The following is a 17,355-nucleotide window of genomic DNA, read 5'->3' as shown; positions in this document are numbered from 1 at the left end:
CAACTCCAACATCAGCGGTCACTACAACTTCTGAAACCACAACAGCTCAGCCAACTCCAACATCAGCGGTCACTGCAACTACTGAAACTACTACAGCTCAGCCAACTCCATCATCAGCGGTCACTACAACTACTGAAACCACTACAGCTCAGCCAACTCCAACATCAGCAGTCACTACAACTACTGAAACCACTACAGCTCAGCCAACTCCAACAACAGCGGTCACTACAACTACTGAAACCACTACAGCTCAGCCAACTCCAACATCAGCAGTCACTACAACTACTGAAACCACTACAGCTCAGCCAACTCCAACATCAGCGGTCACTACAACTACTGAAACCACTACAGCTCAGCCAACTCCAACATCAGCAGTCACTACAACTACTGAAACCACTACAGCTCAGCCAACTCTAACATCATCTGTCACTACAAATACTGAAACCACAACAGCTCAGCCAACTCCAACATCAGCGGTCACTACAACTACTGAAACTACTACAGCTCAGCCAACTCCAACATCAGCGGTCACTACAACTACTGAAACCACTACAGCTCAGCCAACTCCAACATCAGCGGTCACTACAACTACTGAAACCACTACAGCTCAGCCAACTCCAACATCAGCGGTCACTACAACTACTGAAACCACTACAGTTCAGCCAACTCCAACATCAGCAGTCACTACAACTACTGAAACCACTACAGTTCAGCCAACTCCAACATCAGCGGTCACTACAACTACTGAAACCACTACAGTTCAGCCAACTCCGACATCAGTGGTCACTACAACTACTGAAACCACTACAGATCAGCCAACTCCAACATCAGCGGTCACTACAACTACTGAAACCACTACAACTCAGCCAACTCCAACATCAGCGGTCACTACAACTACTGAAACCACTACAGCTCAGCCAACTCCAACATCAGCGGTCACTACAACTACTGAAACCACTACAGATCAGCCAACTCCAACATCAGCGGTCACTACAACTACAGACACTTCAGCTACGACTTCTTCCCATCAAACCCCAACGACAACACAACTTACTTCTACAACTGAAGCAACAGCCACAACTTCTTTAACCTCTACAGTTCTAGTTAGGTTTTCCAGCAATGAAGATTTTTTGCCTGATCTGTCAAATTCATCATCTCAAGCATTTAAAAACAGAGAAAGCAAAGTCATAAATGAGGTAAGTTGTATGATAAATATTTAAGGCACACACGATTTGAACTGCAAACTAAATAGTAACATTATTTTACTTTAATGTTTTAAGCATTTTATTTGAACCCTAATATAAATATTAGTGTAAACTATTTGCACCCAACACATGTTATGCATGTTATTTAGGTGCAAATAGTGTTCTATTGTATTTGTGTCCAGGTGTAAAGTAAAGTAAAGTAAAGTAAAGTGTAAAGTAAAATCTGGAATAGAAATTATTAAAATAACAGTTAATTTATATTTTAAAATTACAAAATTACAAAACTCACAGTTTGGATCATTTTGCAGTTTTTGAGTCACGGATATAATAATTTTATGGATCATCAAAAAAAAACGTGTTGAGTTAGGTAAACGCACAAAAACATGAAGATGAAGGTAGAGGGTAGTCTTTTAATAAATACACTGGCAAATCCATACAAGGAGATTATGGCTTACGATGCTTTTGGGAAACGCAGATATAGCTAAGAGTTGAAGTAGTCCATCCTAAGTTCAATTTATTGTGGAAGACTTCAGTCATAAATACATTGATCATTAAAAACCCCTCAAATGGTCACTCGGGTGGTTTATTGAACAAGGATACAGAGGGGAAAAAAATAAATTCCTACACTAAATGGTTAAAAAGTTATGAGCTGAAAAAATAACTGAATAAATAACAATAACAACAGAAATAATAAGCAACAACAGAAAAAAATAGGTGCAAATACTCCCTCCAAGCATTGAAATACTTGTTCCGGATGTTGTAGTTAACAAACTAATTTAAAGTGCCCCTATTAGGCCTATGCTTAAAACCTCTCAGTTCAAAGTGCAGATAAATGGAGTTTTCGTCTACTAAACAAAAGACTTGATTCTGAACTTCCAGAAACGAGTTGTCAGTAATTCCAGTCTCACTTCCTGCTAAACCCGTGTGGGTTTGTAACTAATTTGCATAATGCCAGCCTGTGATCTTGATTGGCTGAAAAGCGTCTCTTAGCCCCGCCCTCAAACACTGTAGTGTATCTAAAACTGGAAGAGTTTGGTTCGTGTTGTTCATGTCGAGAAGACGATGTTTTCTGCTGACAAAGCAAATCCACTTTGATGAGATTGATATGGTAAAACCCACGCCATCGTTACAATTCATATCACTTTGTGTCAAGAGCTGAGGAAGAGCTGGAATACAGATATGCTAATAGGCATTTTGTTTCCTAAGCACATTATAAGCAGTAGACCAATCACAGCAGACTGGGCCATCTGACCAATCAGTGCAGAGTAGGCTTGCGGAAAGGAGGGGTTTAGAGAGAGTGAATTTTCAAACAAATCGTTTTCAGACTCTTTGAGAAATGAGGTGATGTGCAATGTATATTATGTAAAATAAACCTTATTTAATAAAGAATAACAGGTGCACTTTAAAGTACATCGTTGAATTAAAGAGTAGACTATTACAGTAAATGTTAATATGCACTGAAATTTGCAAATAATAACGGCAGATCATGTAAAAACGAATTAATGACCACCAAATGTCTTTCATGTTGTAGGTTTTTGACTGTGGTTAAACATTTTAACTAAATGTTGAAACTGACGTTGTGAATCTCTTTTCCACAGATTGAGCCAATCTTTAAAACGGCTTTCGGTGACTCCTTCGTTAAATTGAAAGTTATTTCGTTCAGGTGGGTATTTCTCTCCTTATAATAAGAATACAATTCCTTTTTGGAAATATATATAGCTTCAGTGTACAAGTTAAAATAACAATTTTAGATTTCCAAACATTCCTATAACAAATGTTGTAAAAATTCAGTGATATTTTTGAATGAACAAGGAGTCTTATAACACAAGGTGTGCACCACACAGAGATCTGATCCCACCATTATCGAGTCAATCTGGAATTACATGGAAGACACAGAAACAACTGAGACTAAACCCATAAATTCATAGAAGAACTATGGCAACTTCTCCAAGATGCTTGGAACAACCTACCTTAAACACTCCTAGGAAAGAGTTGTTTGGAAGGCGAAGTGTGGTCACACCAAACACTGCCTTGATTTGCCTAATGGACATTAACTTTTAAACAGTGCAGTAGTTTACTGGCAGGTTGTTCCAGCATCTTGGAAAGGCTTTCACGGTTATATGGATGGCATTAGTCTCAATTGCTTGTTTCTCTTCATGTAATCCCAGACGGATTCAATGATGGTGAGATGAGATCTTAGTGTGAGCTGTATAATCGGTTGTTGGGGTCCTTGTTTATTGAAAAAAAACCATGTCAAGACTATTCCAAAACTTGCAAAGTCTTACATTTAAAAAAAATGACAATGACTCTTTCTCTTCCCCGTCCCTTCTGTAGATCTGGATCAATCATCACTGATATGAATGTAACATTTAGAAGCGCACCCAGTGAAACGAATATAACCAGTGCCATTTTAAATGGCACCACCACTCTTAACATCACCAGTGTTGATGGTAAGTCAAATGAGCAATATCATCAATGCAATGTCATTCAAAATGGGTTGGAATGCTTTCTGTGTTACTCTTTATTGTTATTAAACTATAGTTGTTTGTAGTTGTTGTTTGTACACATTTTTTTATGGATCTTGCTATAGATTAATAGTTTTCTCAACTGTTATTTTTATATAACTTTATTCTACAAATTATCCAAACACTCAACAGTAAATCCACTCAACACAACTACAACCAGTCCTACTACGAATACAACTACAACCAGTCCTTCTACAAATACAACTACAACCAGTCCTACTACAAATACAACTACAATCAGTCCTACTACAAATACAACTACAACCCCTCATACTACAAATACAACTACAACCAGTCCTACTACAAATACAACTACAACCAGTCCTACTACGAATACAACTACAACCAGTCCTTCTACAAATACAACTACAACCCCTCCTACTACGAATACAACTACAACCAGTCCTTCTACAAATACAACTACAACCAGTCCTACTACAAATACAACTACAATCAGTCCTACTACAAATACAACTACAACCAGTCCAACTATGAATACAACTACAACCAGTCCTTCTACAAATACAACTACAACCCCTCCTACTACAAATACAACTACAACCAGTCCTACTACAAATACAACCAGTCCTACTACAAATACAACTACAACCCCTCCTACTACAAATACAACTACAATCAGTCCTTCTACAAATACAACTACAACCCCTCCTACTACAAATACAACCAGTCCTACTACAAATACAACTACAATCAGTCCTTCTACAAATACAACCAGTCCTACTACAACTACAACCAGTCCTACTACAAATACAACTACAATCAGTCCTTCTACAAATACAACTACAGCCCCTCCTACTACAAATACAACAAGTCCTACTACAAATACAACTACAACCAGTCCTACTACAAATACAACTACAATCAGTCCTACTACAAATACAACCAGTCCTACTACAAATACAACTACAACCAGTCCTACTACAAATACAACTACAATCAGTCCTTCTACAAATACAACCAGTCCTACTACAAATACAACTACAACCAGTCCTACTACAAATACAACTACAATCAGTCCTACTACAAATACAACTACAACCCCTCCTACTACAAATACAACCAGTCCTACTACAAATACAACTACAACCAGTCCTACTACAAATACAACTACAATCAGTCCTACTACAAATACAACTACAACCCCTCCTACTACAAATACAACCAGTCCTACTACAAATACAACTACAACCAGTCCTACTACAAATACAACTACAACCAGTCCTTCTACAAATACAACTACAACCCCTCCTACTACAAATACAACCAGTCCTACTACAAATACAACTACAACCAGTCCTACTACAAATACAACTACAATCAGTCCTTCTACAAATACAACTACAACCCCCCCTACTACAAATACAACTACAATCAGTCCTACTACAAATACAACTACAACCAGTCCTACTACAAATACAACTACAATCAGCCCTACTACAAATACAACTACAACCAGTCCTTCTACAAATACAACTACAACCCCTCCTACTACAAATACAACCAGTCCTACTACAAATACAACTACAACCAGTCCTACTACAAATACAACTACAATCAATCCTACTACAAATACAACTACAACCAGTCCTACTACAAATACAACTACAACCAGTCCTACTACAAATACAACTACAACCAGTCCTACTACAAATGCAACTACAATCAGTCCTACTACAAATACAACTACAACCAGTCCTACTACAAATACAACTACAACCAGTCCTTCTACAAATACAACTACAACCCCTCCTACTACAAATACAACTACAATCAGTCCTACTACAAATACAACTACAATCAGTCCTACTACAAATACAACTACAACCCCTCCTACTACAAATACAACCAGTCCTACTACAAATACAACTACAACCAGTCCTACTACAAATACAACTACAATCAGTCCTTCTACAAATACAACTACAACCCCTCCTACTACAAATACAACTACAACCCCTCCTACTACAAATACAACTACAACCAGTCCTACTACAAATGCAACTACAATCAGTCCTACAACAAATACAACTACAACCAGTCCTACTACAAATACAACTACAACCAGTCCTACTACAAATACAACTACAATCAGTCCTACTACAAATACAACTACAACCAGTCCTACTACAAATGCAACTACAATCAGTCCTACAACAAATACAACTACAACCAGTCCTACTACAAATACAACTACAACCAGTCCTTCTACAAATACAACTACAATCAGTCCTTCTACAAATACAACTACAATCAGTCCTTCTACAAATACAACTCCAACCCCTCCTACTACAAATACAACCAGTCCTACTACAAATGCAACTACAATCAGTCCTACAACAAATACAACTACAACCAGTCCTACTACAAATACAATTACAACCAGTCCTTCTACAAATACAACTACAACCCCTCCTACTACAAATACAACTACAACCAGTCCTACTACAAATACAACTACAACCAGTCCTACTACAAATACAACTACAACCAGTCCTACTACAAATGCAACTACAATCAGTCCTACTACAAATACAACTACAACCAGTCCTACTACAAATACAACTACAACCAGTCCTTCTACAAATACAACTACAACCCCTCCTACTACAAATACAACTACAATCAGTCCTACTACAAATACAACCAGTCCTACTACAAATACAACTACAACCAGTCCTACTACAAATACAACTACAACCGCTCCTACTACAAATACAACTACAACCAGTCCTACTACAAATACAACTACAATCAGTCCTTCTACAAATACAACTACAACCCCTCCCACTACAAATACAACCAGTCCTACTACAAATACAACTACAACCAGTCCTACTACAAATACAACTACAACCCCTCCTACTACAAATACAACTACAACTCGTCCTACTACAACTACAACCACAACCCCGCCTACTACAACTACAACCAAACCAGCCACCACACAAACAACAACAACAACAACGCCGACCACCACCACCACCACCACCACCACCACCACCACCACACTACCTCCACGTCCTCTGCCATCAGTAGCCATACAGATTGTCATTTTTGAGATATATGTTCCACAACTTGACAACCCACAAAGTGTAGAATTTAAGACCCTAGCCACAAGGATAGTGATTGCGGTAAGTTTCAAACTGCAGAACATCCATCCATTCTTCTAAACTGCTTATCTTCTGTAGGGTTGAGGGAACTGCAGAACAATACATACACATATGCATATATATAAAGATAAATATATGAAGTATTTTAAAATGTTTCATGATTTTAAATACTTAAATGTTTCATTTTTTTAAATAATAGTATAATTCTAAAGGAAAATCTAAACTTGGTTTCGAATATAAATCTTTATTAGCACTCTTGTTCAATTATGTGGTAAACTTAAAATAAACTGTAACTGTTTTATTTTCATATATTTCGAAACATTCCTAAAACTGACTCACTGTTTTTTACAGTTTGATGTTGTCTACAAAAAGAAGTATGGGGAACGTTTCCTCAGGACCATCGTGATTCGTTTCATGTAAGTTAAAAGTTTGCTTCATTACTTAAATGATTTCTTTATTAAATTTGCTTGGGATGCACGATATATCGGCCTCCATATCGGTATCGGCTAAAATATGTTAAGTTTGTATGTTATTGTTATCGGCCCGATAAGAAAATATGGCCGATATATTAAAGCAATTAAATAATGTATTATTTCCTTCAGCTGAGACTCTTCAGATGTGCACTGTTCAACATGATGGTTTTGAATTGCTTGAAATATGATTGGAATCACTTACAGTCTGTCAATATAGGCTACATAAAATTATAATAAGAACATAATAATTGTGTGTTTGGAGCATGGCTTTTGATGGTGAGACTTTTGTTTTTGTAATCAGGCTCTCAAACATACATTTCGATTTAGATTTATCGGCCAATATATCGGTTATCGGCTTATATCAGCGTATTATCGGTTATTGGTATCCGCCAAAAATCTCTTATCAGTGCATCCCTAATATTTGCACTCCATCATGCTTTCAGTCAGACGTTTTTTTTTTAATGTTCTTAAAGTATTAAAGAATGTCATTATAACTTGCATTAGATGGACACTTTGATAAAAAAAACCCTGCATTTTATGTAATATATTCCATCAGTAGTCGCATTCGAACCCATGACCTTGCCGCTGCGAGCGTGAGGCTCTACTTTGTGAGAAATAGGATTCCCCTATACTTCAATCCCCCTGACAAGAAAAACTAATTTTGTACTTTCATTGTAATTTATTATGATTACCATACTCATTACTGTCAACACCACAGGAAACATGAGAAGATTTCTCCTCCTTTTTGAATATTTACTTTTGTTTATTTTGCTTTCCTAAGCATTTATGGTTGTGTGGTTAGTTGCAATTACGGTTAGTTGCACAGTATATCTGATCGCAGTTATAATCTCTTATTTTTAATTTCAGAGCTGTAGGCAAAACACGAGCAGACCAAAATGTCCAGGCAGAGGTTGAGATAGTGTTTAATGAAAAGTCAACCGAACCCATTCCCAGCTCCACTTCCATTGTGGAGACTCTGAGAGAAGCAGCTACAACTCCAAACTCAGGCTTCAACCTCTCCGTCGATGCCACCACTATCAGTGTCATCAGTAAGTCTTCACAGGCAATCTACGGGTATCTGATATGATCTACGGGTATCTGATATGATCTACGGGTATCTGATATGATCTACAGGTATCTGATATGATCTACGGGTATCTGATATGATCTACGGGTATCTGATATGATCTACAGGTATCTGATATGATCTACGGGTATCTGATATGATCTACGGGTATCTGATATGATCTACGGGTATCTGATATGATCTACAGGTATCTGATATGATCTACGGGTATCTGATATGATCTACGGGTATCTGATATGATCTACGGGTATCTGATATGATCTACAGGTATCTGATATGATCTACGGGTATCTGATATGATCTAGAGGTATCTGATATGATCTACGGGTATCTGATATGATCTACAGGTATCTGATATGATCTACGGGTATCTGATATGATCTACGGGTATCTGATATGATCTACGGGTATCTGATATGATCTACAGGTATCTGATATGATCTACGGGTATCTGATATGATCTACGGGTATCTGATATGATCTACGGGTATCTGATATGATCTACAGGTATCTGATATGATCTACGGGTATCTGATATGATCTACGGGTATCTGATATGATCTACGGGTATCTGATATGTTCTACGGGTATCTGATATGATCTACGGGTATCTGTTATGATCTACGGGTATCTGATATGATCTACGGGTATCTGATATGATCTACGGGTATCTGATATGATCTACAGGTATCTGATATGATCTACGGGTATCTGATATGATCTACGGGTATCTGATATGATCTACGGGTATCTGATATGATCTACGGGTATCTGATATGATCTACGGGTATCTGATATGATCTACGGGTATCTGATATGCCCAATTGCTAAGAAATGTACCATGTTGACTTGCCTCTGTGCAATATGTGATACCTTTTCAAATCATCTTTGTAGAATCACTGCAGATAATTCCAGTGACGATCCTGACTGATGGGACCTTTGTGGCTGATCTTTCAAATACAAGTTCAGCTGCATTTAAGAGTAGGGCTATGATGATAAAAACAGGGGTAGGTGTGATGCGTCTACTTTTTTTGGTTATTTCGTCAAACATGCTTGTGCGAATTTAGTCTAAACAACACATTTTTTTTTGCAGCTTGAACGTTTTTTCATTGCGGATTACCCATCATTCAGCATCTTAAGCGTAACATCCTTCAGGTATGCATATGCGTGTTCTTGAATATAGCTTTTGATTGAACATAATACTCAGTTTTAATCAATGCATTTTGATTTAAAACTCTCTCCAGTGATGCCAGTGCAAAAACAAGGAGTGTGCCCACGATCCGAAACTCCATGGATCTTTCATTTACAGCGAACACCGCTCTACCCAATAACAATCAGATCGTGAACACTATAGTTAAAGCAGCCAAGAGCAACTCGCTCCCCTTCCAGATCTTCACGTCTCAAATTGTGATAAATGGCGGAGGTAAGTGTCGCACTTTAACTTTAATCTTTTACTCCGATGAGTATTTATTCTTTGATAACTGCACTCATATCAATGTAGGATAGTTGTAACATTTTGTTCGTTTTTTTTTTAATATTATGTTTTAGATATTGCCGCAGATATTGCACATAATTTAACTCACTTATGCGAGTTCTGTGCTAATAATGCTGGAAATGTATTCACTATAACAAACAGGTTGAATGAGTAAATTATCCACAGGTGAGAAGATCAAACCAATCGCTTAGTTTTGAAAATGTTAATACCACTTTTCCGTTTAAATTCAACTTAAATTTAAACTTTTTAACTCAAACTGCACCATACCACACAAAATTAAAGTACGCTTTTAGGTGTTTATCAATAGCAAATTCTCTAAATTTCAGGCTCTGTTTTGAAGAAGAAAATGTATTAATCGTCAATAAGAGGCACAGTTTGTTTTTATTATCAGACAGGAATAAAAATCTACAGGAGTGGCCAAAAGATATGTCCGGTCTATAGAGAATTCACATCTTCACCCTTTATTCAAATATTAAATGTGTTAAAGATTTTTTAGTTGTGTTTGGAGTCGATAGTTTTATTTGTGATGATAATAATGCAATGAAATATGACGAATTGTGTGGACATGATTTTTGTCCAGGCTGCCATACAAAGAAATTATGAGAGAACCAACAAAATATTAATAACTGATTATGTTGTGGTCAATGTGTGCTTTTTCCAATCAGCTCTTTCTTTTTTCGTATAGTAAAATAAAAACTTTAGCTGTACTTTTTTCCCCCAAATACTTTTGTCAGATAAATACCTTCACCAAGGTTTGCGTTTTGTTATTTCCTACTTTGATAGTTTAATCCAACTTGTAGGGCCATTAAAACAGATATTCCCCAGACAACACTTCTGCCCACTGCTGTGTTCCCAATAAAAATGAGCACTATAAGGACGTTATATCTTTGAAGGAATAACAGCTTGAGATGTGCGCGTGCAGTGTTGCGACTGTCCTCGGTCTACTGTAGATGAGCTGTAGGCAGAATGCTCACTGAATGATCACTTCTGTCTGTGTGCTTCTCAACGCAGTGTTTTCATCAGCCGAAGTCAGCAGCAAGACCAGTGTGCTGACCGCTTTACTCCTGGTGGCGGCGTCGCTTCTGGCCTCGCGGTTTGATTGACCGTAACGGATTCAGACGGGTCTTCAACATCTGCTCAAGTGAAGGACTCTATAGAGCTACTGATGCTACCTAATGAGTAGTAATGAACTCACTATTTTACATAATCCTATTCTGAAAACTTCACTCTAGACTTAAGAAATCAGTTCTGGGTCTGTATATTCCTGTGTTTTTATAGATTTAGCCCAGCATTGTGCACTTATATAGGCTACAGTCATTTTTATTTGATAAATTATTCAATTCACGACACTGGTTTGTAAAGTCTAAAGTGTGCATGATAACACAAGTTCCACAAATACCTGCGATTAGGTTTTAAAATGACATGTTTTAAATTTTTTTTTGAAGTGATCAGTCAAAATTGTCATGGAATATTTCATTTGATTCCCAGTTTTATCAAAACGATGACCGTAACATCAGATCAGAACTGCTCCATATAGATCAGATCACTCTGAAGGAGAACAGAAACGTACTCAAATAACCACTAATATGTCCTGACAGATGGAAAATGATGTATATCTTCAAAAGGTTTCACAACCAAACCTTTATCTCATGCGCACACACACACACACACACACACACACACACACACACACACACACACGCTCCACTGAAGCCGAACATTAGCACGTCATGGGAAAACCGGGTCTCTTTTATGCTGGCTGACTTTGAAGAGTCTGAACAGGTTTTGTTGAGCAAAAGGATGAAGTTTTTCAGAGATTATGAAACCTGTAGAACTGCACGGAAGAATGATAAATATCTGCAGGATATGACATCAGAAATGTCTGGAGGGAAACCGCACGGATATTACACAACAACACACACACCTGTACACAACTAAACTCCTCATCTGACATGTTTTATGCTAAATTATCTGTATAATACCAGTATTTTCTAAATTATTTATTCTAGAAAGAAAATAATCTATATTTCTGATGTTAATTTAATGGTAAACTCTGTGCTTGCTGTATTGTTCACACTGGATGTGGTAATAACAGTTATTATGTATGCTACAGTTATATTTATCACTTGCTAAATAAACTCTGGTGACAAGTATTATAATGGCGATAAACAGTAATTATTCTTATTTTTAGTCATTGATTTATTATTTCTTCTCTCTTCTTCCTTTCTCTCAGCGATCAAATTTCCATATACCGCCTGTCCAGTTATATCTGCGATTCATTGGCTTTCATAAAGCATGATTATATGTAAATGATTATGTATGCTACAGTTATACACACACACACACACACACACACACACTCTCTCTCTCACACACACACACTCACACACACACACACACACACACTCACACACACACTCTCACACACACACACACACACACACACACACACACACTCTCTCTCTCACACACACACACACACACACACAAACATATTTTGTTTTATCTTTTATCACACAAAGACCATTAGTTTACACACAATGGAAAGTCATGGGTATGAGTGTCCAAACACACCATTTATTGTTCCACAAAAGAAAGAAAGAAAGAAAGAAAGAAAGAAAGAAAGAAAGAAAGAAAGAAAGAAAGAAAGAAAGAAAGAAAGAAAGAAAGGTTTGCTCTCATACTAAGAAATTATGAGCAGATCAAAACAAATGAATCCTCAGATATTACAACCCCATTTCCAGAGACGTTGGAGATTTATTAAAATGCAGTAAAATGAGGAATCTGAATGTGTTAATAAGTCTCTTGAACTGTGTGTTCCTGTCAGAAGTGCGGAGAAGAGATCTCCACTGTTTGCACTGACCAGCTTTATTGTATTTTGTCAAAGTAAACACATTTTGACTCTGACGGCCGACTCAAAGCACACGTCTCACATCGCCTTTCCTTTCAGTGACACCGTTTCATCTTCTGACCTGGAGATCCACACACACACAAGTGAAGTCACCCGTGCCGTGTCCGTTTGCACAGAGACGTATACCGTGACTGATGTTTGCTTTTGCACCTGTAGCATGGCGGTTTCTCATGCGATGTCACCTGAGGGGTCAAAGGTCACGCACATTCAACAGAGGTCTCCTGCCTTGACTGAGATTCCTCTGGATTCCCGGAATCGTTGCACAATAGTGTGCGGTGCGGTGAAAGACTTCCATTCTTTGCAATCTTGCATTGAGAAATATGATTTTTGAATTGTTTGATGATTCTCTCACGATATTTGGCACGACGTGTGGAGCCATGAGATGCTTTTATTCCCCATAACGATAGCCTCACTTATTAACAATTCACCTTTATATTATGAACCGGTTTAAAGCTGGGATATTTTCTATAATTTTTTCACTTTTATTCTGCCTTTGTCACAACTTTTTTGGAGTGTGTTGCAGACATCAAAATAAAAGATAAAATAAAATTCTGTATCAAATTTATAGGCAGGACAAGTAGTTTGTTAAGGCTTGGCTTGTAGGGAATTACAGACATGCGCACATATATTCAAACACACATAACTATAGAATTAATTCTTAATGTGCAGTGAGCGCCATCAGTGTTTCTCACAGGTTCAGTGTAAAGTCTGTGTAGAGAGAACGGTGTCGTCTTAGCGGCCCCTAGTATAATAACTAATAATCGTTGCGACAGAAGTGAATCAATCAAAACTAACTTTAGCTGGAAAACATTATTCAAGAACCGCTATAAAGCCGAAACATTCTGTTACCTTAAATTATACGTTTATCTCTGTAAAGCAGCTTTGAAACACTCTACACTGTTAAAAGCGCTGTATAAATGAAGATGACTGGACTTGACTTGACATCATATAGTGTGGAGAACAAGTGTTTGATACACTGCTGATTTTGCAGGTTTTCCCACTTACACAGCCTGTAGAAGTCTGCAATGTTTATCTCAGGAACTCTTCAACTGGGAGAGACGAATCTAAAAAAATCCAGAAAATCACATTGTATGATTTTTTAATAATTAATTAGCATTTTATTGCATGACACACAAGTATTTGGCTGCGTTTACACTTGGCATTAACATGCGCCCTGTATCCAGATGTTGTCCACACACACACATTGAAAAGACGAGTGTAAACGCGCTTCTGATGGGAATGTTATCCGATCAGTGTGTCCTGTTTCGGGGACGCATTGTGATCGGATCTCAGTGTAATGTAAACACAATCAGTCGTCGTGTGTGTGTGTGTGTGTGTCTGCATTCACAGGTGGACGTCATATAAATCCCCCAGTCTCCACACGTGCTGTCAGAGAATAATGGCCAGACGCAGTTTAGACAATAAATTAAATTAATTTGAACCTTACAATAAACGTCAATATTTAAAACAGTTTATTTTTTTTATTCTTTTCTTTCTTTTATTGGCAAAACTTCACACGTACAAAACCCCAAAAAAGACACAAAACGTACAACATACAATGATTGTTTGATATTATAAAAATATGGAGAGAGCATGTTTCACACATTCAACATAAAAAAATAATAATAAAAAAAGGGGTTGGTTACCATGAGGGTGGAGAAGGAAGGCTGTGTGCGTGTGTGCACACGTGCGTGTGTATGTGTGTGCGAGTGTGTGTGTGCGTGTGCGTGTGTGTGCGTGCGTGCGTGCGTGCGTGCGTGTGTGTGTGTGTAGGAATAAACATGACCGTGCGTGTAGGTTTGAGTATGATTAAGTGTTCTGTGTAAGAATGTTGAGATCAGCAGGACTGGTGTAGTATGGGTTGTTATAGTTAAAGGACTGTGCCCTAGTTATAAGAGGGGATGAGTTGGGTTGGGTTCATAAAACAGTTTATTTAGACTTACTTGATACTGTGTACGTGTGTAATTTTTCATTTTAATTGTGCAACATTATCTGAACGAGGCGATCGCCTGTACAATCACAGCTGTGAGGCATGAGATCTTAATGAAGAGCGTGCGCTGCTTTGCCAGAGGAATCATGGGAATAAACTTTTAAATTTTTAATGTTTTAAATGTTGAATGTTTTTATTGTTTCAGCATGTTTATTAATCTCCCATTTCTGTTAATATAGTCATTGCATGCTATAACCTTAAACCCCGATGATCGATCATGTGACTTAGGGTGCTTTCACACCTGCCTTGTTTAGTTCGGTTGAATCGCTCTAGAGTTCGTTTTCCGAATTGGTGCGGTTCGTCTGGGCCGGTGAGAATGCAGCGATCGCACTCGGGTGCGCACTAAAAGCGGACCAAACAAGCGTACCGAGACCTCCTAGGAGAGGTGGTCTCGGTACGCTTTCAAACGAACTCTGGAGCGGTTTGTTTGTGGTGAGAACGTGATCCGACCTCGAACAGACCCAACTGCCAAATAACTGCGCATTTTTGGACTAAACCAGCTGCCGTAGTCAGCCGCGCTGTGCATTATGTCAATGTTTAGCAATTAATGTTTAACATTAATGCACGCGTTGCCTCCTCCTGAAGTGACTCGCTGCGTGCATTGCATAAAACATTATTTTCAAGCCGCATTCTCGCTTCATTCTCAAATGTTATTGTTTGCCTAAAGTGGTGTAGACAAACTAATATAATAAACTATGACGAGGGATACAATCAGCCCACAAAGTCATTTCTCCATAGTAAAAAGCGCGTGTTGACTGCCGGATTTTCCTCCTCTTTGTTTACTTCCGTCAGTTCTGTTGGAATTTTCCCGCACGTTAATTCTGACAATAAAAGTGCAGTTATGAAAATACGTTCAAGACCCATCTGGCCAACGAGTGATGTGGATGTTGTCACGTGACTGCATTTTGGTTCGTTTCATCAACTGATTGGGACCAGAGCAATCAGTGTGGTGTGAAAAGGAACCAAAACGCCTGAAAAATGCTACAAAGTATAATTTTTCTCCCTTGGTCCGGACCAAATGAACCGAACTACAGATGTGAAAGCACCCTTAACCATGGTTATTTTTGTATGATCAACTCTGGAAATATTCCTTCATTCAAAAACGTAATTTGATTTAAGGATGGAGATTGCACAGGAAAGTAAAGTGAGTGAGTGAAAGCAATTGGGACATTGCTTAATTTGTATAATCTTTACTCTTATTGGTGTCGTGCTACAGACCGAATTTAAATATTATGCAGGAAACAGAAATCCGATCAGTTATCCAGATACAGAGGCTACTTAATATGAACAAATGTAAACGCACGGTGTCCTGATTGGCTAATGATCCGATCTTCTTGATCGAATCATGGTGATCGCATGTTAATGCCAAGTGTAAACGCAGCCTTAGATCACCTATCAACCAGTAAGAATCCGGCTCTCTCAGACCTGTTAGTTTTTCTTTAAGAAGCCCTCCTGTTCTCCACTCATTACCTGTGTTACCTGCACCTGTTCTCCACTCATTACCTGTATTAACTGCCCCTGTTCTCCACTCATTACCTGTATTAACTGCCCCTGTTCTCCACTCATTACCTGTATTAACTGCCCCTGTTCTCCACTCATAAAAGACACCTGTCCACACACTCAATTAAACAGACACCTGTCCACACACTCAATCAAACAGACACCTGTCCACACACTCAATCAAACAGACACCTGTCCACACACTCAATCAAACAGACACCTGTCCACACACTCGATCAAACAGACACCTGTCCACACACTCGATCAAACAGACACCTGTCCACACACTCGATCAAACAGACACCTGTCCACACACTCGATCAAACAGACACCTGTCCACACACTCAGTCAAACAGACTCCAACCTCTCCACAATGGCCAAGAGCAGAGAGCTGTGTGAGGACATCAGGGATAAACTGTAGACCTGCACAAGGCTGGGATGGGCTACAGGACAATAGGCATCAGCTTGGGGAGAAGGCAACAACTGTTGGCGAAATTATTAGAAAATGGAAGAAGTTCAAGATGACGGTCAATCTCCCTCGGTCTGGGGCACCATGCAATATCTCACCTCGTGGGGCATCAATGATCATGAGGAAGGTGAGGGGTCAGCCCAGAACTACACGGCAGCACCTGGTCAATGACCTGAAGAGAGCTGGGACCACAGTCTCACAGAAAACCATTAGTAACACACTACGCCGTCATGGATTAAAGTCCTGCAGCGCACGCAAGGTCCCCCTGCTCAAGCCAGCGCATGTCCAGGCCCGTCTGAAGTCTGCCAATGACCATCTGGATGATCCAGAGGAGGAATGGGAGAAGGTCATGTGGTATGATGAGACACAAATAGAGCTTTTTGGTCTAAACTCCACTCGCCGTGTCTGGAGGAAGAAGAAGGATGAGTACAACCCCAAGAACACCATCCCAACCGTGCAGCATGGAGGTGGACATCATTCTCTGGGGATGCTCTTCTGCACAGGGGACCGGACGACTGTGCCGTACTGAGGGGAGGATGGATGGGGTCGTGTATCGCCAGATCTTGGTC

The 17,355-nt window shown here is 38.8% G+C and overlaps 2 protein-coding genes across 3 annotated transcripts in view; both read left to right on the top strand.

Moving 5' to 3' along the window:
* The window catches only part of LOC306993517 (putative C-type lectin domain family 20 member A), a 431,197-nt gene that overhangs the window by 279,075 nt on the left and 134,767 nt on the right, over positions 1–17,355 (top strand). The gene's annotated exons all lie outside the window — the stretch shown is intronic.
* LOC306994650 (uncharacterized protein) lies at positions 702–12,069 on the top strand. The gene is made up of 10 exons (XM_079605339.1): positions 702–1,196; positions 2,804–2,868; positions 3,540–3,687; positions 3,863–6,882; positions 7,213–7,277; positions 8,202–8,383; positions 9,316–9,428; positions 9,515–9,576; positions 9,666–9,844; positions 10,928–12,069. Exons 3-4 carry the CDS (start codon positions 3,620–3,622, stop codon positions 6,807–6,809), a joined length of 3,015 nt encoding a protein of 1,004 aa, XP_079461465.1. The 5' UTR covers positions 702–1,196; positions 2,804–2,868; positions 3,540–3,619; the 3' UTR covers positions 6,810–6,882; positions 7,213–7,277; positions 8,202–8,383; positions 9,316–9,428; positions 9,515–9,576; positions 9,666–9,844; positions 10,928–12,069.

Source organism: Phoxinus phoxinus, assembly GCF_949152265.1.
Source record: "Phoxinus phoxinus genome assembly, chromosome: 2".
NCBI lineage: Eukaryota > Metazoa > Chordata > Actinopteri > Cypriniformes > Leuciscidae > Phoxinus > Phoxinus phoxinus.
Note: the sequence above shows the minus strand (reverse complement) of the source record. Positions and strands in the feature narration are given on the sequence as shown.

What these genes read in the sequence shown, in the direction of transcription:
- LOC306994650 (XM_079605339.1), top strand. Translation starts at nt 3,620, where the DNA reads ATGGCACCACCACTCTTAACATCACCAGTGTTGATGGTAAGTCAAATG. An exon ending in AGCAATATCATCAATGCAAT is followed by an intron (nt 3,688 to 3,862) that starts GTCATTCAAAAT and finishes AACACTCAACAG; the next exon opens with TAAATCCACTCAACACAACT.